Here is a 20814-nt window from a genome sequence, read left to right on the forward strand (position 1 = left end):
CCCCCATGACCCCACCCCTTTCTGCCCCAACCCTGACCCATTACGCCCCTCCCCCATGACCCCACCCCTTTCTGCCCCAACCCTGACCCATTCCACCCCTCCCCCCACAACTCTGCCCCTTTCTCCCACAGCCCTGACCCATTCCACCCCTCCCCCCACAACCTCGCCCTCTCTGCCCACAGCCCTGACCCATTGCACCCATTCCCCCACAACGCCACCCCTTTCTGCCCCAACCCTGACCCATTCCACTCCTCCCCCCACAACCCCACCCCTCTCTGCCCCAACCCTGACCCATTCCACCCCTCCCCCCACAACCCCGCCCCTCTCTGCCCACAGCCCCGACCCATTCCACCCCTCCCCCCACAACCCCGCCCCTCTCTGCCCACAGCCCTGACCCATTCCACCCCTCCCCCCACAACCCCGCCCCTCTCTGCCCACAGCCCAGACCCATTCCACCATTTCCCCCATGACCCCGCCCCTTTCTGCCCACAGCCCCGCCCCTCTCTGCCCCAACCCTGACCCATTCCACCCTGCTCGTCACCCCGCCCCTTTCTGTCACTTCCCTCATGACCCCGCCCCATTCTGCCCACAGCCCAGATGCTCATTTCCACCTCCACCCTGAGACCGAAGAAGCTTTGAAGCGAGAGCTCCCCCAGCCTCGGGCCTGCAGTGGTGGTTGCGGTTCTGGGGGCCCCAAATTGGCCCGGGACCCTGGACGTGGGCCCTGTTGGCCTGTGCACTAATCCGCCACTGTCCATGTCCAAGTGCTGTGGCGATCGGTGACGGGAGTGGGACAGCGATGACCAGAAGCTCCTATTCACCGACCGACATGCAGGCAGCAGCTATCAGGGAGCCATTTTTGCATTGGGACAGAGGCAGGCCTGCAAATTAGCAGCTGCAACACAACTGAGCGACTGTTTTCAGGGACCGCTCTGCTCCCCTGCATAGGGTGCGGGGTTCGGGGGGGTGTTACAAGCAGGACATGGGCTGTATGACCTAGTGCCCAAAGCAGGAGTTGGGAAATCAAGCCAGGCTATGAACCAGGAAATCAGAGTCTGAGGCAGGCCCGAGGGCAAACCCAGAGTCGAGCGTTGGAAGTCAAGCTCCGGTTACCAGCAGATCAGAGGTAGGAGCCAAACTTAAGAGCAGAACCAGGGATCAACACGCAGAGTGAGCCTGGGTCAGGGTACCAGAAAACGGATGAAGAAGAGGAAGGCCCAGACTCCAGAGCTGAGTGGAGGTTCAAGGAGTCGCTTTCGGCAATGGAGAAAGTGCCGTTCCAAGGGCTAATTCCTGCCAGGATCCTCGGCAGAGGACAGAATCGAGAACAAAGCCTGGTTTGCTTCTGCAACTCCCCCAGATACAACCTACTGGAGCACGAGGGCGGAGGGAGTTGCCTGCATGCCAACATGCAGGGCAGCTCCCCAGATATGGCAATCATGTTGACTCACAGGGACAACCCATTTTCGCAACATATGAAGTGGCCCATCCCGGAGGATCCTTAGTTTTGTCCAAGATACAAACACTGGAGTCTATTCCACTTCCGAGGGCCCCCAGCCGGGAGCTACAGGTGAAGCAGGGCCAGTCCAGCCTTTGTTGTTGGGATTCCTGGGGGGGGGGGGCAGCAGGGTGCTGGGGTGGAAAAGAGATAACTGTGGTTTGGGGAGCAACATGGGGTGCCCTTTTGGGGCATCTTGCAGTTATTAGGATACTTATGGTCTGCCAGGGCGCTCTGCTCTGTTATTGGGGGTGATTATGGGATCCAAGGGGGCATTGCTCTGTTATTGGGAGTAATTATGGGCTGCTAGGGGGCATTGCTCTGTTTTGGGGCTGTGGATGGGATAGAATGGGGGCTCTGCTCTGTTATTGGGGGAATTATAGGGTGGAATGGGGCACTCAATGAAGATAAATGACTTGGTGGTTTGGCTGCTCAGCTGGTACTTGGAAGACACGGCTTCTAATCTCTGGTCTGGTGCTGCCTCCCTGCAGGACCTTGGCCCAATCTCTTTGCCTCTTTGTGCCTCAGTTTCCCCATATGTATAGTCAGGATCATAGCCCTGCCCTGCTCACCAATGAGCTGTGGGGATAAATACAGCAAAGATTGGGAGGTGCTCAGATACTACCATAATATAGCATGTAATATGCCAGATACCACCTCAGATCTATTAATTTCTCTGTTATTAAGCTTACTGTGAGGGTTTCACCCTCCTCTGTTATTGTTAGAAGGGGAACTAGTGGCAATGGTGTGGGCTCAGGCCAGCTCATGGAAATCTTTGTCATCTGGCTTGACTTTTAGTTTCTCTCCGCACACTCACCAACAGATCACATCTTTTCATGGAACATGCCGCTGGGGGCATCTGGGACCAGGCGGAAGTGGAAGATGGAGCTGAGTTGGGGGACACTGGGCCCCCGTTGCCAACAGACAATCACAGAGTGTTTCCCCTCCCCGTGTCGGGCAATGCTGTCATCTCCTGCTACAGGAAGGCAGCCGAGGTGCAGAGAAACCGCTGCTTTTGGGAGTCTGTGGAAGAACAGGAACTCAAGCCTGGTTTTACTGAATCCTAAGCGTGCACCTTCCCCACCAGGCATCCGTCCTCCTCAAGACGCCCTTGGCCAACAATTCCCTTCCGATCTCTTTCCCTGCAGTAAAGCCAGTCACTCCGCCGACTATATCCATCGCCACAACCACCATGGAACTGCTGATCATCGCGATGCTGGTATTCGGGGCAGCCGTAGGTAGGAAAAAGAGTGAAGAGAGACGCCAAGGTTGGGCTGGGTGAGAAGGCTCAGCAGTTTCACCGCAGGCCCTTCCAGGATGGTCTCAGAGATGTTGCTTAAGACAGGTTGCTGCTTACCAAGTTCCCAGCAGTCCTGTTATCACTTCCATGTGTTGCGAACAGTAATTAATATGTTCCGACCTCATCTCTGATTATTCATATTGTTTGCAGAGCAGGCAGGGAGCCATGATTTCACAATCTGTTTGTGTCCTGAATCAGGACAGAAGAAAAGAATTTTGAAATTTCCCACAAAGCAAAATGTTTTGGGGGAAAAAAAATCTGTTTCACTGAGATTTCAATGTCTTTAAATTTAAAGCATATATAAAAATATATAACTTTTACAGAGCATCATTTCTAATATAATGTTACTACTTTTAAGAAAAACGTGGGAACAAAAACTATTTAAAAAAATAAAAACAAATGAAAATGGCCCTTTCTGATAATATTCAATGCTCTGGTGAGACTACCTGTCCCATGAAGGACCATGCACCATGTGGTGAGGAGAAGTTAGTGCATCGTGGAAATTCGTGGCTGTGAGGCATCATGGGAGATGTAGTTTGATTTTGGAGCCCGGCCCATAAAGGAGACTGCTTTCTTAATTTTTTTTTAAAAGAATATGCATCACAATCAACACAATCCTGTGGAAATTTTCAATTTTGACAAAATAGCATTTTCCAACGGGAAAGCATTCCATCTGGAAAAGTTTGACAGTTTTAATCATTTGTATTGCTGAAAAGGCTAGAAATGCCAGTCACTGACCAACCCCTGCTCTTCTGAGCATGTGTAAATTGTGATTTCCAGAGGTTTATAATTTGACCAAATCTAGGTGAATTTTCATGTGAACAGCAAAAAGCACCTCCCTGACTCCAGGGCTATTCCCTTGCAAAATTTCAAGTCCTGCTGCCAAGGCATTAGAGCACTGCAAAAAGTGGTTGGAAAATCATTTGAATATTAAAAAATGAAGGGTCCTCCTGGGTCATCATGAGCAGTCCCTGCTACCATGGGCAGCTCGGTCGTAGAAACATATTGAGCTCCATCTTCAAACGCAAGAGGTTTTTTGCCTTCCACTCCTGTTCCACAACTTCCTTCCTTTGATGGTTAATAACTGTCTTCTAATCTCAGCCTAGATTTATCCATGGTGCTTATCCCCATTTGTTCTTGGGCCAACGCTGGTCTCCATCTCCTACAGATCTTCTCCCTCCCTGGTGTTTCCCCCCCACTGTATTTAGAGAGAACAATCAGATGTTGTCTCAGCCTTCCTTTTAGGTTAAACCAGCCGAGCTCTTTCCGTCTCCCCTTGTAAGATCAGCCCTTTGTTCCCCGAATCATCCGAGCGCCCATGGGTGACTGGAATTGGAGGTTTTCCCAGTGACATTAATGCCTCCTTATCCCGACTGGAAATATGCCTTCTGGTACAACCTCGGATCGCCTTCTGCTTTTGCATGGCCACATGCAAGCGATGGCTCCATGGCTCCATACGGATGTGACCGATGGTCGCTCCGCCTACTACCCCACTTGTGCCTGATGTTTGCCACTCTCCGTTGCAGCCTCAGACACAGAGGGAAACCAGGTCACTGGGGGGAGCTTCTGCCTCTTCCGCTCGCGGCCCTACCAGGTAGTGCTCCTGAGGAACGGCCGCATCTACTGTGGTGGGAGCTTGATAGCCCCAAAGTGGGTGCTAACTGCTGCGCACTGCGGCAGACGGGTCAGACGGATCAGGTAAGTCAGTGCGGGGGTGGAGGGAGAGAGGGAGATACATTGGAATAACCCACATTCCCAGTCCTTATTTTCTCTCTTGGTGTCCCCCATCCATGCCCAGGTCTCCCTCTGCACCCCACAATCTCTTCCATTTTTTCCCATCTTCAAATCATTTTTGTGGCTCTTCTCCACACCCTCTGTGGTTTTCCAACGTCCTTCTTCAAATCTGCCTTCCCCCTCCACACTCCCCTGGACACAGCATGCCTGTATCAGTCTCCCTAGGACCATGTACAGAGAAAAACTCACCCCCACACTCACCAGCGTTACCCCTTGTAGCATCCCACTGGCAGGTCATGTGAAGGTGCTCTAGGAACTGATGGAATGGAGCAGAGCTCTGGGAAATATTTCCCCTTGACTCCAGCCTGATGCTGTTGGCGCTCAACTGGGGGTGTCTGTGGCTCCCCGCTGGATTCAGGGTGTCCACTGGGCCCCGCAGCTGAAGCCTGGAACACCTGAGCCCTGCGTTCCGGTGGCTCCCACAGGGCTGAAGCCACAAGCCCTGTTGCACCCTGCAGGGCTAAAGGCCAAGTAGCCCCACCCCACAGCTGAAGCCTGGAGCCCCAAATGGAGGTCGGGCATGGGGGGCTCTGGGAAATACTCGGATGAGAATTTAAGCCCTGGAATGAACGCCTGGTATGCTGCAGAAGGTGAGAGCCAGAAAAACTGAAAGCAATTCAGGCTGCCTCATTAGAGCTCCGTAATTACTGCAGAGCCTGCAGATAGATCTGTCCTGCCCCCCTCCACTCCCGCTTTTCTCCTAACTTTCTTTGTGTGTTAGGACAAAGCTGGTATCTTTGTTGTATTTGGAAAACTAATTAAAACATAAACAATACATTGAAAATCGCAATGTCTTGTGTCAGCATTTTATAAGTGTTTTCATTTTTCCATTCAAAAGGACTTTTTCTTTCAAAGTGCCCTGTGAGTTGATTTTCAGAAACGTTTCGCGATGACTGAACTGAACTTTTCTCTCTCAACTTTTCGATTTGGTGGAAATTTCAAAACTCTTTGACCCAGGTTTAAAGTCTTTGCAATTCTCAGTGCTCTGCGTGTTGGTTTAACTTGGCAGGAGCGTGCCTCAGTAACCAAGGATAAGGCAAAAGTAAAAATAACCAAAGGTAGGGTGAGCAAATAGCAAGTGTGAAAAACTGGGACACTTATTTTCATGGAAAGGGATATGGTGGCATACATAAGACAAAACCTCTAATATTATTGGGACATCTGGTCAACCTACGCAAAAGCCGAGGACAAGGACAGCTATATAAAACCAGGTGAAAGAAATAGTGTCAGCAGCAGTAGCTAAGAATGTGCAGAAGGTGACTATGCAGACAGGGAGAAAACCAACAAAATATGATGTGTACATGTGGCATGAGAACACAGCATGATATGTACAGGAATTGGGCCTGAAAATAATCCTCCAATTGGAGGACTGGGCTAAAAGAAACCTGATGAGGTTCAACAAGGACAAGTGCAGAGTCCTGCACTTAGGATGGAAGAATCACATGCACCGCTACAGGCTGGGGACCCACTGGCTAAGCAGGAGTCCTGCAGAAAAGGACCTGGGGATTACAGTGGACGAGAAGCTGGATGTGAGTCAGCAGTGTGCCCTTGTTGCCAAGAAAGCGAATGGCATATTGGGCTGTATTAGTAGGAGCATTGCCAGCAGACCAAGGGAAGTGATTATTCCCCTCTATTTGGCACTGGTGAGGCCACACTGGTATGTCCAATTTTGGTCCCCCCACTGCAGAAGGGATGTGGACAAATTGGAGAGAGTCCAGCGAAGGGCAACAAAAATGATCAGGGGCTGGGGCACATGACTTTCGAGGAAAGGCTGAGGGAACTGGGGTTATTTAGTCTGCAGAAGAGAAGAGTGTGTGTGTGGTGGAGGGGGGGAATGATAGCAGCCTTCAATTACCTGAAGGAGGGTTCCAAAGAGAATGGAGTTCGGCTGTTCTCAGTGGTAGCAGATGACAGAACAAGGAGTAATGGTCTCAAGTTGCAGTGGGGGAGGTCTAGGTTGGATATTAGGAAACACTATTTCACTAGGAGGATGGTGAGGCATCGGAAGGAGGGGGTGGAATCTTCATCCTTAGAGGTTTTTAAGGCTCGGCTTGACAAAGCCCTGGCTGGGATGATTTAGTTGGGAATTGGTCCTGCTTTGTGCAGGGAGTTGGACTAGATGACCTCCTGAGGTCTCTTCCAACCCGAATATTCTATGATTCTGTGATAAAGTGCATGACATCCTGTAAAATGGAGGATGCATATGCAACGCCGCCAGACCCCAGTTGCCAGTGGGCAGGATTAAACCGGGCAGGACCTCTAGAGCTTAGTGCATGAACCAAAACCCAACGGGCTGTTAGCGTCTGTAAGTGATCTCGTGCCACTAGATGGGACAGAACACCCAGGGCCGGCACCAGTGCAGCAAGCAGGTGCTTGGGGCGGCCAAGGGGAAGGGGCAGCACGTCCGGCTCTTCGGCAGCAATTTGGCGGCGGGTCCCTCAGTCCCTCTCGGAGGGAAGGACCTGCTGCCAATTTACCCGTGAAGAATGAAGCGGCGGCAGTAGAGTGCCGATCACGGCTTTTTTTTTTTTCTCACTGCTTGGGGCAGCAACAACCCTGGAGCCGGCCCTGAGAACACCACATCCAGAAGGTGTGTGGGTTACACATACATTAGAATAGGGATAAACTTGTATGTAAAGTAACCAATACTTGTATTCTTTGGATCTGTGGTATGCCTCGTACCCACTCCTTATATGTGACTCTGACCAGCCCTGTGGAGTCTAAAAAAATGAGATCAGATGAGATTGGAGTCAACTGAATTCCAGAGAAGCCAAGTTGATGAGATCTTGGAGGCTACCCTAGCATCAAAAAATCTATTATTGGCCCAATTCTAGTTGCTTGCCCGCTATGACCTTTGAATAGATACCCTGTGATCTCTCCTTCTCTCCATGCAGCTCTCTGTGGGTGCATCTGGGAGATTATAAGCTACCGGCAAAGGAAGGCACAGAACAGATACGAAGAATCCACAACTTCTTCATGCACCCAGGGTATAACCTCTACCCTCGTGACAACGACTTCATGCTTCTGGAATTGGATGAGCCCGCTCAACTCAACAACTATGAGAACACAATCAACATGACTACCCATTGTCCCTCTCCTGGAACACGATGCAGTGTGTCGGGATGGGGCACCATCAAGTCCCCCCAAAGTATAGTGTGCTGGGGTGTAGAGGCGAGGGGTTGAGGTTGGCTCAGCTTGGGAGGTAGTGGAAGATCTTCAAGGAGATCTTGTTAATGGGCTCACAAGGGTCTTTCCCTGGGATTTTCATCTGAAATGATTTTTAGTGGACAATTCAGCTTTGACAACACCAAAGTGTTCCACAAATTCGAGGCATTTTCATTCATTTCAGAAAAATAATATTCCAAAAAAGTGAAAACTTTGCATTTTGAAAACACTGGGACACAATGGCTTGATTTTTGTTCTATTTGAAACATTTTATTTTGAAATTTCCTTTCCTTTCGTATTCAAAACAATTTTAAAACATTACAGACATGCTTCAAATCACAATGAAATATTATAATATGACATAAAATACTGGATCTAAATGAAACAATTTGTTTTTTTGGCTTTTCCGTTCATCAAAAATTTCCTTTTCAGGAAAATGAATGTGGCCAGATCAGCTACAGCTCCTTTGGAGCCAATGGGGCCAGATCCCAGTTGGGGCCAGTGCCATACCTCCATTGGAATCAGTGGCTCTCTGCCAGTTTACACCAGTTGAGGGACTTACACTAAGTTTTTTTCTCTTGCACCTTGTTCCCTGCTCATGATCTCTTGTTCTTCTGTCATTGCCCAGGGTGGTTTCCAGCCACCATGCAGTGTGCAGATGTCTATAGTGTCAGCCAGGCCAGGTGCCAGGACAGTTACCGGGGCAGGATCACAGATAATACGCTGTGCGCTGGCGTGGAACAGGGTGGCATAGTTACATGCCAGGTAAGGGGGCATCCCGGAGAGCAGGGTAGGTGCCAGGTGTCGTAGCTCACACAGCTCAATACTCTTTATCCCCTACGACCTGCAAACCCTTCTCAGCCTGCTACTGAGGGGCTGTCGTCACTCAGCCTCTGGCCCCAGCCAGCCTTCGTGCCCCATGTAAGAGCAGCTGATCTGCCCTCCAGCCACACCAAGCCCTAAGGGCTGGGCTTAGTCCAGCTCATGGGCCCCTGATTCCCAGCACAGGTGTAGCAGGTTGGGGCCATCTGAACCCATTTTTGCTCCTTAAATCCTTCCTGTCCTCGTGTCCCTGCCGCCACCTGCTGGAGGGGATGGGCCCTGTTCTGGATGTGCGTGTGTGTGTGTGTGTGTGTGTGTGTGTCCCTGCTGCCCCCTGCTGGAGGGGATGGGCCCTGCTCTGGGAGTGTCCCTAACGCCCCCTGCTGGAGGGGATGGACCCTGGTGTGTGTGTGTATGTGTGTGTGTGTGTGTCCCTGCTGCCCCCTATTGAAGGGGATTGGCCCTGCTCTGGATGTGTGTGTGTGTGTGTGTGTGTGTGTGTGTCCCTGCCGCCACCTGCTGGAGGGGATTGGCCCTGCTCTGTGTGTGTGTGTGTGTGTGTGTGTGTGTGTGTGTGTGTGTGTGTGTCCCTGCCGCCACCTGCTGGACGGGATGGGCCCTGTTCTGGATGTGCGTGTGTGTGTGTCCCTGCTGCCCTTGCTAGAGGGGATGGGCCCTGCTCTGGGAGTGTCCCTGATGCCCCCTGCTGGAGGGGATGGACCCTGGTGTGTGTGTGTGTGTGTGTGTGTGTGTGTGTGTGTGATTGTCCCTGCTGCCCCCTATTGAAGGGGATTGGCCCTGCTCTGGATGTGTGTGTGTGTGTGTGTGTGTGTGTGTGTGTGTGTGTGTGTGTCCCTGACGCCACCTGCTGGAGGGGATGGGCCCTGCTCTGCGTGTGTGTGTGTGTGTGTGTGTGTGTGTGTGTGTGTGTGTGTCCCTGCTGCCCCCTCCTGGAGGGGATGAGCCCTGCTCTGGGTGTTTGCGCAGGTGGGGCATGGCTATGTTTTGCTGATGGCTCCGTGTTGTCTCTCACTGCAGGGCAATTCAGGAGGCCCACTGGTCTGCAATGGGCAGCTGCAGAGTGTGGTCTCCTGGGGTGAGTCTGTCTGTGCCCTGCCCGGACAGCCTGGGATCTATGCCAAAGTCTGCAAAGCTGTCCAGTAGATGAGGAGCACCATAGGGAGGAAGTGCCCAGATCAGCCTGAGAGCTCACAGCGCTTCCCGCCTGCCACAATAACCCACCAACACATGCCCCAGCCACACCTCTCCTCATCTCACTACGGTACCTGGGGGGTGCTGAATGGGGTGGGGAGAGCTGGCCCAGGTGGAACTGGAATGGGGGCGCTGCAGTGGGTCAGCCCAAAACAGCTAACAGTTACTAGCCAGGCCTGACAAAATCCTGAGGCTGGGTTAAAAACGTGTGACTGGTTTATAAAAAGGATGAATCAGCCTGAAGATTGTGAGATTGCTTTACAAAATCATGAGATTGGTTTAAAATGGGGAGTTTTGCTTAAAAATCATGAATCAGTCTCAAATTCACAAGACTGGTTCAAAAATCAAGAGGTTGACTTTAAAAATTGTGAGATTTGGTTTAGAATCACGGGATTAGCTGGAAAGCCATGAGATTGCTGTAAAAATCATGAGATCAGCTTGACGATTGTGAGATGGTTTTAAAAATCATGAGGTTGGATTAAAAATTATGAGACTGGTTTTAAAATGCATAAATAGCGCACAGGTCTTTGATCTGGTCTCTTGCATTAGTATGGGTGGCGTAAGCGGCTGTGACTGCTCTGAAGTCATGAACTCTGACATCTCATGGAGTTCAAGCTTTGTTATACGGAGTTACAGCAACATAGCGGCAGCGCCTGTAGCATAGACAAGCCCCAGGAGTTCATGTTCAGCTGATTATCCACCACAGCCCCCAAATCTTTCGGAGCGTCACTGCTTCTATGGAGAGAGTCCACTATATTCTAAGTCTGGTGGACAGTCTTTGTTCCTAGATGGATACATTTACATGTACTGTAGCCATTAACATTCCCGCAAGACTCAGGGTAAAACTGCAAGACTTGGTAGTGGTGAGACTCAGTGACTCAAATCTCACATTCTTTTATGACACATTTCATGAGGGTGGGTGTGTTTCTTTAAGCCTCAAGCTCTGGGAGTCATGTGATTCCATAAAAATCTGAGCTTTTGTCAGAAAAAGTCACTTTCTAAACCTAGGTTTTGGGGAGAGAAAGCTGGGAAACTGACCCTGAGAGGTTCAAAAAACCTGAATACTCAATCACTAGTGGTCTGGGTTTTTTTGTTTTGTTTTGTAGTTTACATCATCTGATTTTTACACCAATCTCACAAATTTGGGTGAGCCAAGACTTGCAAATTTTGAACTCTTGTGGAAGGAGATACTAGCAACCACAGAGAAGGGGTGGGAAAAGCGCAGGCTGACCTCAGAGGAGAAGCTATGATAGAGGAGAGATTGACAAAGAGAGACTCGGTTTGTGCTCATAAACCAGGGCTGAGACTCTCATTCCATGGGAAATTCAGACTTTTCAAGTGGTGGGAAGAATCTGTTGTGCACGGGAATGCAAAGCTGAAATTTCTTAACAGCTGATGTGGCAAAAATACCCCCAAAAATGTTTTGCTCATGTTGAAAAGCTATATTTCTGTACTAAAAATATGTTGTTTCTATGATCCTGCATGAAATGATAGCCAGTTACTCCTGGTGGATCCTCAGGTGGCTAATAAGAACACAAGAACGGCCATACTGGGTCAGACCAAAGGTTCATCGAGCCAAGTATCCTGTCTTCCAACTGTGGCCAATGCCAGGTGCCGCAGGGGGAATGAACAGAACAGAGAATCATCAAGTGATCCATCCCCTGTCACCCATTCCCAGCTTCTGGCTAACAGAGGCTTGGGACACCATCCCTGCCCATCCTGGCTAATAGCCATTGATGGACCTATCCTCCAGGAACTTATCTAGTTCATAGTCTTGGCCTTCACAACATCCTCTGGCAAGGAGTTCCATCCTCTGGCAATGAGTGTGCATTGTGTGAAAAAACACTTCCTTTTGTTTGTTTTAAACCTGCTGCCTATTAATTTCATTTGGTGTTGTGTTATGTGAAGGAGTAAATAACACTTCCTGCTTGACTTTCTCCACACCCGTCATGATTTTGCAGAGCTCCATCATATCCGCCCTTAGTTATCTCTTTTCCAAGCTGAAAAGTCCCAGTCTTATGAATTGCTTCTCATATGGCAGCTGTTCCGTACCCCTAAGAATTTGTGTCGCTCTTTTCTGAACCTTTTCTAATTCCAGTAAATCTTTTTTGAGATGGCGCGATCACATCTGCACGCAGTATTCAAGATGTGGGAGTACCATGGATTTATATAGAGGCAACATGACATTTTCTGTCTTATTATTTATGCCTTGCTTAATGATTTCCAACATTCTTTAAGCTTTCTTGACTGCCACTGCACATTGAGTGGATGTTTTCAGAGAACTCTCCACAATGACTCCAAGATCTCTTTCCAGAGTGGTAACAGCTAATTTAGACCCCATCATTTTACACGTATGGTTGGGATTATGTTTTCCAATGTGCACTACTTTGCATTTATCAACTTTGAATTTCATCTGCCATTTTGTTGCCCAGTCACCCGGTTTTATGAGATCCTTTTGTAGCTCTTCGGAGTCTGCCTGGACCTTAACTATCTTGACTAGTTTTGTATCATCTGCAAATTTTGCCACCTCCCTGGTTACCCTTTTTCCCAGATTGTTTATGAATTTTTTAAATAGGACTGGTCCCAGTAAAGACCCCTGGGGAACACCACTATTTTCCAGTCTCCATTCTGAAAACTGACCATTTAATCCTACCCTTTGTTTCCTATCTTTTAACCAGTTACCAATCCATGAGAGAACCTTCCCTCTTATCCCATGACAAGACCAATCTGGATCCGCAGATCTTATCACAATGGGGCAGACGGCCCCAAGTGAAAGGGGCAGATCTGGATTATGGAGTCGGGCTGCACGTCGTTCTTTCCTCCTTTCCCATTCCTCCATTTCCTGTTTTCTTCATTGGGTCTCGTAATGCTGGGATCCTTCCCACAAGGTCCTTCTCCATTTCATGCACTGGAGGGCTTGGGTTTCCCATAACTCCCCAGCGGCAGAGCAGGCTGACAAAGACACAATTTCTCTCAATGTCTGTGAAGGCGGATGAAGGCTGCAGCAGGATGGCGATCTCTAATCGCCTCGGTTTCCTGGTGCTTGGATGAAGAGCCTCATCCTGCCAAGCACCGTGTGGACATTGATGTGCAATGGAGTCTCCATGTTAAAAGAAATCACACACAGGTGTCTTCCATAGTCACATCTAAGTCCTGTGGCGATCAGTGACAAACTCCTGGTCACCGACCAGCACACAAGCGGTGGCTGTCAGAGGGTCATTTTTGCATTTTCACAGAGGCGGCCTGCGACTCGGCAGCCGCAGCCATGACCGAGCAGCCCTTTTAGGGCCCACTCCACTCCCCTGCATTGGGAGGGCAGGTCGTGGGCAGTCTGACCTAGTGCTCAAAGCAGGAGTTGGGAAATCAGGCCAGGCCACGTACCGGGAGGTCAGAGTCTGAGACAAGCCCGAGGGCAAACCCAGAGCAGAGTGTTGGGAGGCAGGGTCTGGTTACCAGGAGATCAGAGGCAGGAGCCAAACTTGAGGGCAGAACCAGGGATCAACAACCAGAGTCAGGCTGGGTCAGGATACCAGGAAGAGGAAAAGGGCAAGGAAAAGGAAGAGGAAGGCACACACTGCAGAGCAGGGTGGATCCCATTTGCATGGACATCTTCCTGTTCCTGTGCTGGATTTAAATAGGGGCTGTGGACCAATCAGGGCTCCCCAGTGTTTGGCCAATCAGCTCCCAGTATTGGAGCCCTGTGAGTTCAGCTCCTAATCTGTGAGTGCTTAGCACGTCCCTGGGTGGCAGGTTGGAAACTGCTAGCACCAGAGACCCCTGAAGACCTGGATTCAAGACACTAACATCAGGCTGGAAAAGGTGCCCTAAAAGGAGTCCTCCTTGCCTCCCCCAACTGGATACTCGTGTTCAAAGGGAACACGGGAAACTTTATCATTTATGCTGATTATAGTTATAACAATTATAGAGACAAGGTGGCAGAGGTTATATCTTTTATTCGACCAACTTCTGTTGATGAAAGAGACAAGCGTTCGAGCTTATGCAGAGCCTTCATTCTTCAAGTCTGGGAAAGGTCCCTCAGAGAAGTTCCAGCTAAATACAAGGTTGACCAGATTGTTTAGCCGAAGCAGTTAACACATGTTGCAAGAGACCATTCAAAATGAAGTGGACAGCTAACCCCTTGGCAGTCGTAGTACAAAGGCGGGTCAGTGGGTTACAGATTGTTGTAATAAGCCAGAAATCCACTGTCTTTACTGAGGCCATGTCGACACTACACAATTGAGTCAACCTAACTTACGTTGGCATACAGCCGCCACAGTAATTCCATCGCATGTGTGGATCTATACTTTGCTCTTTGTGTCGGCGGTTTGCGTCCTCAGTCTGCGACTCCAGACGTGATTATTTGGCTTTACCATCTACATGTAAACGTCTAGTGGTTGCCCTACATTTCTGTCAGCCATACAAAGAAGAAAACTGATTGAACTGTGAGGGTGGGGCATTCTGGGATGGATTCTGAAAGCCAGTAACAGTCAACATAAATGCTACCATATCTACGCTGGCACTGTGTCGACCTAACTATGTTGACTGTGACTCTATGCCACTCGTGGAGGTGGAGTTGTTAAGTCAGCGTAGCAGGGTAGTTATATCAACGGGAGTGAAATTTGAGCGTAGACACTTACAAGATTAGGTAGATGTGAGCTGACCTAACTCTGTAGTATCAGGGAGTAGCCGTGTTAGTCTGTATCCAGAAAAACAACAAGGAGTTCGATGGCACCTTAAAGACTAACAGATTTATTTGTTTACTCTGTAGGAGTTGTAGGGTCTAGCAAAATTATGAATTGAAGCTCTCCAGCTCATCTTTTGAAGGTGTTGTGCAGGTTCCCTTTGACCATAAGGATGGAGAGGTCAGATATGGAGTTTTTTGCCCAGCTCTATATCCGAGAGGATTAAGCTAAATCTGGAAAAGGCACTTTTATCCTGGAATAAGTGTGTCCACACAGACAGCAAATCTGGTCAATTTCCCCATGTAGAATCTTTGAAATGTCGGGCTGGAAGGGACCTTGAGAAGGCATCAAATCCAGCCTCCTTCCACTGACCCAGAACCAAGTAAACCTGGATCATCCCTGACAGGCGCTTATCCAACCTGTTCTTAAAACCACCAATGACAACCCTACTGGCTTGTCTTTGGGTATGTCTACACTGCAGCTGGACATCTCTGACAGTGGGGATATTGCAGGGTCAGGCTGGAGCTTAGGATCTCACCCCCCCTGCCACCAGCTTGCCACGCTCCATATCATTGTGTAGACAAGACGTAAGACACAGCATCGCTCCAGGAACTCTCGCTCGCTCGCATTATGCCATGAGCCGTCTTTAAAACCCCTGCACGTGTGGTGTCGATGCACTTACAGACACCCCATGCCACATGCTCGGGCTTGTCCTGTGCCCCGGTGGGATTCAGACACACCCTCACGCCATTGCAGGTCGACTCCAGGCATTCATGTTCTGGCAGTGTCAGCAGAGGCCAGCAGACGCCTTGTGCACCTACCTTGGTTCCAGGATATGGATGCATGCAACAAGGTCAGTGTACGTCCCCTTCTTGGAGCAGAGACAGACACTAGGGTTCAGGTGTCGAAACCAGCGCTCTTTCCTGGGTGGAGCTGTTTGAAACAAAACATACAGAACGAGATTTTGTTTTTTCAGAGGCCATTAATTGTGGCTGCACTTAAAAGCCACTCACATCCCTGAACGCACCCGCTTATCAGCTCGTTAAATTATTAAGTGACGTGAAATTGCACACACACCACCATCACCATCCCCACAGGGCGAAACAACTCACCCACTAATTTGCAGGGAGCAGCTGAGCTGTAAATCAGGGTGGAACCATGACACTCTGAGGAAGCACTGGAGTTTGGGCATGCCCGTCCTTAGCTGTATGTATCATGTATGTTAGCGTGGGGCTCATGGGAGACATTGGCCCATAGAGCTAGTGGGGAGTATTTTTTTTTCCCACCAGGAAAATGCTGATTTCACAAAACCGAAACTTTTGGCAGAAAAGTTTTGACAAAACTTTTGTCACAAAGGTTTCTTGGGTCCAGGATGGGACTTGTGGTCAAAGCTAGAGCTTAATGACTAATAGCCCAGATTGGACCACTTGTCTGGCAGACCCTGGATATTTCTGAAGAGGGGCAGGAACCTCCCCCAGGTGCATGCCCTAAGTACCTGGAAATCCTTGGGGGGAGTGGGGGCTTTCAGTCTCACTTGCATCAGGGTTGCCAGATTTTTTTCAAGACCGCAAGCCTGAAATGAGTCTCAAAAGCAGCCCAAAATTCACATGGAACAGGGTCAGAGAGCAGTGTGGGGCAAGGAGGTGGGGTCAGAGAGCAGTGTGGGGCAAGGAGGCTGGGCTAGAAAGCAGCAGGGGTAGAGTTGCCAACTTTCTACTCATACAAAACTGAACACCCTTCTCTGAGGCCTCGCCCTTTCTATGAGGACCTACCATCCACTCACTCCATCTCCCCTCCCTCTGTCACTCGCTGTCCCTAATCCTCACTCACTCGCTCATTTTCACTGGGCTGTCTCGGGGGGTTGGGGTGCGGGAGGGGATGAGGGCTCTGACTGGGGATGTGTGCTCCGGGATGGGGCCAGAAATGAGGCGTTTAGGGTGCGGGAGAGGGCTCCGGGCTAGGGGGTGGAGCAAGGTGTTCGGAGCACGAGGGGGGGATCCGAGCTGAGGCAGGGAGGGGGTAAGGGGGTTAGGGCTCTGGGCTGGAGGTGGAGTTTCCAGGTTGGGGCCAGAAATGAGGGGTTCAGGGTGCGGGAAGTGGGCTTTGGTGTGGGGCCGGGGATGAGGGATTTGGGATGCAGGAGGGGGCTTCGGACTGGGGTTGAGGGGTTGGGCTGCGAGGGTTGGGATGCGGGGGTGGTGAGGACTCTGGCTAGGGATGCAGACTCTGGGATGGGGCTGGGGATTAGGGGTTTTGGGATGCCAGAGGATGCTCTGGACTGGGACTGATGGGTTGGAGGGCAGGAGGGGGATAAGGGCTGGGGCAGGGGGTTGGGGCATGGAAGAGGGTCGGGGTGCAGGCTCCAGGTGACGCTTACCTCAGGCAGCGGCATGTCCCCCCCTCTGACTCCTACCTGGAGGTGCAGCCAGGCAGCTCTGCACTGCCCTGTCTGCAGGTGCCGCCCCTGCAGCTCACCTTGGCCACAGTTCCCAGCCAATGGGAGCTGCAGAGCTGGCAACTGGGACAGTGGCAGCGTGTGGAGCCCCCTGGACACCTGGCAACCCTAAGCGAGGGTGAGGAAGCAGGATCAGAGAGCAGTGCATGGGTGGGCTCAGACACCTATGGGGGGGCGACGTCAGAGAGCCATGGAGGAGGCTGGGTCAGACAGACATGTGGGGGCAGGGTCAGACAGATGTGTGGAGGCGGGGGTCAGCGAGCTGTGGGGGGGGCAGGGTCAGCAAGCCGTGTGGGGGCGGGGTCAGACAGCCATGCAGGGGTGGGGTCAGACAGCTGTGTGGGGGCGGGGTCAGACAGCCATGCAGGGGTGGGGTCAGACATCCATGCGGGGGCAGGGGCAGACAGCAGTGTAGGGGTGGGGGCAGAGAGCAGTGCGGGGCATAATTTCTCACAGTCATGCTGGGAAGAGGGCAGGGCTGAAGAAAAGGAAACACCCTGTGATGAAGCGAGAGAGCCCCACAGAGTTCAGCAAACAACCCCCCAGCCACCACTGGGTTGAAAAACCAATTAAGCTTAAAACGCATCGACCAGCAGTCGCATCTGGTCAGCGAGCTGCTGGTGCTCATCCCCTTTGTCTAAAGAATCAGATAGTCGCTGGGGTAGGGCAGGGCCGCCACTACTGGGCTGCAGGTTAGGCCTTGGTGGCTTGCTCTGGGGTTCCTGAAAAGTGTAAACAGTCCTCAGTTTCATTCTGGACAGAAAACAAATGTGGATGCATCAGAATTGTTCCTAAAGTGGAATTTCTGTTTTCCAGCCAGCCCTTACCATGCCTGTTCCCTAAGCCCCTCTGGAGACATTTGGACCAGTGCTACATCATGTTCGCTGGGCCCCACACCCTCCCATTTCAGCCACCTTCCCCCCCTCACCCCCTGCCATTAGAAGCATTTTGAGGACCCCCTTGAGCTTGGGTCCCTGCTACAACTGTTCCCATTCCCCGCCCCCCGTCAGCCCCTGCTGTCCCCTAAACTGATTTTTTTTTCCAACCTCACTGCCCACAGAGTGGGACTGCGGTGTAGATTTTCCTTCTCCCACATGCAGGGCAGCACCGAGGCAGAGAAAAGGGAGACCATTGTGATCATCTAGTCTGAGCTCCCGCACATTGCAGACCACAGAAGCTTGTCTACCCACTCCTATAATAGACCTCTGCCCTCTAACTGAGTTACTGACGTCCTCAAATCATGATGTAAAGACTTCACATTACAGAGAATCCATCATTTACACTAGTGTAAACCTGCAAGTCACCCATGCCCCACGATGCAGAGGAAGGCAGAACCCCCCTCCCCAAGGTCTCTGCCAATCTGACCTGGGGGGAAATTCCTTCCCAGCACCAGACATGGCAATCAATTAGACCAGGGGTCGGCAACCTTTCAGAAGTGGTGGGCCGAGTCTTCATTTAGTCACTCTAATTTAAGGTTTCACGTGCCAGTAATACATTTTAACATTTTTCAAAGATCTCTTTCTATAACTCTATAATATATAACTAAACTATTGTTGTAAGTAAAGTAACTAAGGTTTTTAAAATGTTTAAGAAACTTCATTTAAAATTAAATTAAAATGCAGAGCCCCCTGGACCAGTGGCCAGGACCCGGGCAGTGTGAGTGCCACTGAAAATCAGCTCGCGTGCCGCCTTCAGCACACGTGCCATAGGTTGTCTACCCCCGAGTTAGACCCTAAGCAAGTGGGCAAGACCCACCACGCAGATACTTGGGAAAGAATTTCATAACTCAGAGCCCTCCCTACCTAGTGTTCCATCACTGGGCCATTGGAGATATCTGCTGCCAGCAGTCACAGATCGGCTATGTGCCATCGGCAGCCCCCTCCATAAACTTATCCAGTTCAGTCTTGAAGCAAGTTCAGCTTTTTGCCCCCACTGCTCCCCTTGGTAGGCTGTTCCAAAACTTCACCCCTCTGAGAATTAGAAACCTTCAGCTAATTTCAAGCCTAAACTTGCTGATGGCCAGTTTATAGCCATTTGTTCTTGTGGCCATATTGGTGTTTAAATAACTCCTCTCCCTGCCTAGTGTTTATCTTTCTGATGTGTTTATAGACAGCAATTGATCTCCCCCCTCTCCAGCCTTCATTTGGTTAGGCTAAACAAGCCCAGTGCTTTGAATCTCCTCTCATGAGGTAGGTTTTCCATTCCTCAGATCATCCAAGGAGCCCTTCTGTTTAGTGGTCATCAGTTTCACCCTCCGTGATGGCCGACCAGCAGTCTGAAAATTGCTCTTTCTCTCCATATGGTGCTCATCTGCCCAGAAAGAAAGGAACCATGGGAGTTTTTGGGCCCCAACTCCCAGAGGTCCATTGGCTTCCCACCATGCACCATGAGAAAAATCCCAGAATTCACGAAGGCCAACAGCGAAGACAAGGCACAGCATCAGGGGATACCTGTCTAACATGATCCAATAGGCCTAACATGATAGGTCTAGCAAGATCCAATGGCTGGGAAAGTTGAAACTAGACAAATTCTGACAGGGAATGAGGTAGACATTTTTAATGGTGAAAGTAATTATGCATTGGAACAGTTACCAAGGGTTGTGGTGGATTCTCCATCACTGACCATTATTAAATCCAGACTGGATGGTTTTCTAAAAGCTCAGCTCTAGGAATTATTTGGCAGAAGTTGTCTAGCTTGTGTTATGCAGGTGGCCAGACCAGATGATCACAGTGTCTGGCCCTGGAATCTATGAACTCCCACGAATATTTTTGGGGAGTTCAAAATGTTTTCCCGTCTCAAATTGGGACACAAAGTCAAAATCCTGAAAATATTCATGAACCGAAAAAAGGATTTTTTGGTCTCCATTATGGGTCAATGGAAACATTCTGTTTCGATCATTTCAAAATGTTTTGTTTTGATTCTGACCTTTCTTACTTCTTTTTCTCACTCTTGTTAGCTTCAACTCTGCCTTCTCTGAGCAAAACTCCACAGATCGAGCTTCTTCAGTCTCTGGCTCTCAGGCAGGTTTTCCAGCTCTTGGATCTCTCCCGTCGCTCTTCTCTGAACCCTCCCCGATTTCCTGACATCTTGTTTGATGCGCAGCCCCCTAGAGCTGGGGGAATCTCCAGTCATGAGCGCCTCAATGCTGTATCCACAGAAGATCCCACCTTCCAGCTCCTACTCGCTCTTCACTTGCTTCTGCAGCCCAGGGTTGCATTCAGCCTCTTAGCCAAAGCATCTCCCAGGGAGTTCATGGGCTGTTGGCCCCATCAGGTCTCCTGGGTCCTTCCCAGTATCACCAGTCTCCAGGATACAGTCCACCACCTTCAAAATAACTTATTAAGAATGGAACCTCTTTGGAGGCAAGGACCATCTTTTTGTTCTGTGTTTGTGCAGCACCTGGCGCAGTGAGGTCCTGCTCCATGACTGAGGTTCAAAGGCACTTCCACCATAATAACAAGAATAATTAATTAATTAATAAGTGATAACTGCCTTGGAAACCAGAAATATCTCCGTTTATATTAGATCAATCTAGCCCAGACACTTTTTAAATAACTGTGACAGAGCTCCTTCTCCTCCTCAGTGGGTTCTGCGCTTCCGTTTAGTGACGGGCCGGGGTACACACCTTGCCTGAGCAGGCTTCCTCCCAGCCTCCTTGACGGGGGGAGGGGAAGGAGAGCCTCTTAGTCTCTGGTAGCCCCTCCGGGCGTGGTGGCGACAGGCCAGACCCGCAGTTCAGTCTCTTCCCTCTGGTGGGGTCTCTTCCCTCAGACCGTAGGGGCCCAAAAGTGCTGTTCGCCCTGTTGGGCAGGGTTTCCCCTGCCCTTCACCCCTGTACCTGTGGGGTTTCACTCCTGGTTTCCTCTTCTGCACCACCCAGCTCACC

The 20814-nt window shown here is 50.3% G+C and overlaps 1 protein-coding gene across 1 annotated transcript; it reads left to right on the forward strand.

The window, feature by feature from the left end:
* The first annotated feature begins 2690 nt into the window (after positions 1-2690).
* LOC127037987 (kallikrein-14-like) lies at positions 2691-9743 on the forward strand. Its single transcript, XM_050930309.1, has 5 exons — positions 2691-2736; positions 4325-4496; positions 7487-7740; positions 8386-8522; positions 9618-9743. The coding sequence occupies exons 1-5, from the start codon at positions 2691-2693 to the stop codon at positions 9741-9743; spliced, it is 735 nt and encodes a 244-aa protein (XP_050786266.1).
* Positions 9744-20814: the final 11071 nt, after the last annotated feature.

This window comes from Gopherus flavomarginatus, chromosome 20 (assembly GCF_025201925.1).
Source record: "Gopherus flavomarginatus isolate rGopFla2 chromosome 20, rGopFla2.mat.asm, whole genome shotgun sequence".
Taxonomy (NCBI): Eukaryota; Metazoa; Chordata; order Testudines; family Testudinidae; genus Gopherus; species Gopherus flavomarginatus.

Excerpts from the sequence above, each read along its gene's own strand:
- LOC127037987 (XM_050930309.1), top strand. The coding sequence starts at position 2,691 with ATGGAACTGCTGATCATCGCGATGCTGGTATTCGGGGCAGCCGTAG. Across the intron at positions 4,497-7,486 it reads AGACGGGTCAGACGGATCAG|CTCTCTGTGGGTGCATCTGG; the intron begins GTAAGTCAGTGC and ends CTCTCCATGCAG. Across the intron at positions 8,523-9,617 it reads GTGGCATAGTTACATGCCAG|GGCAATTCAGGAGGCCCACT; the intron begins GTAAGGGGGCAT and ends CTCTCACTGCAG.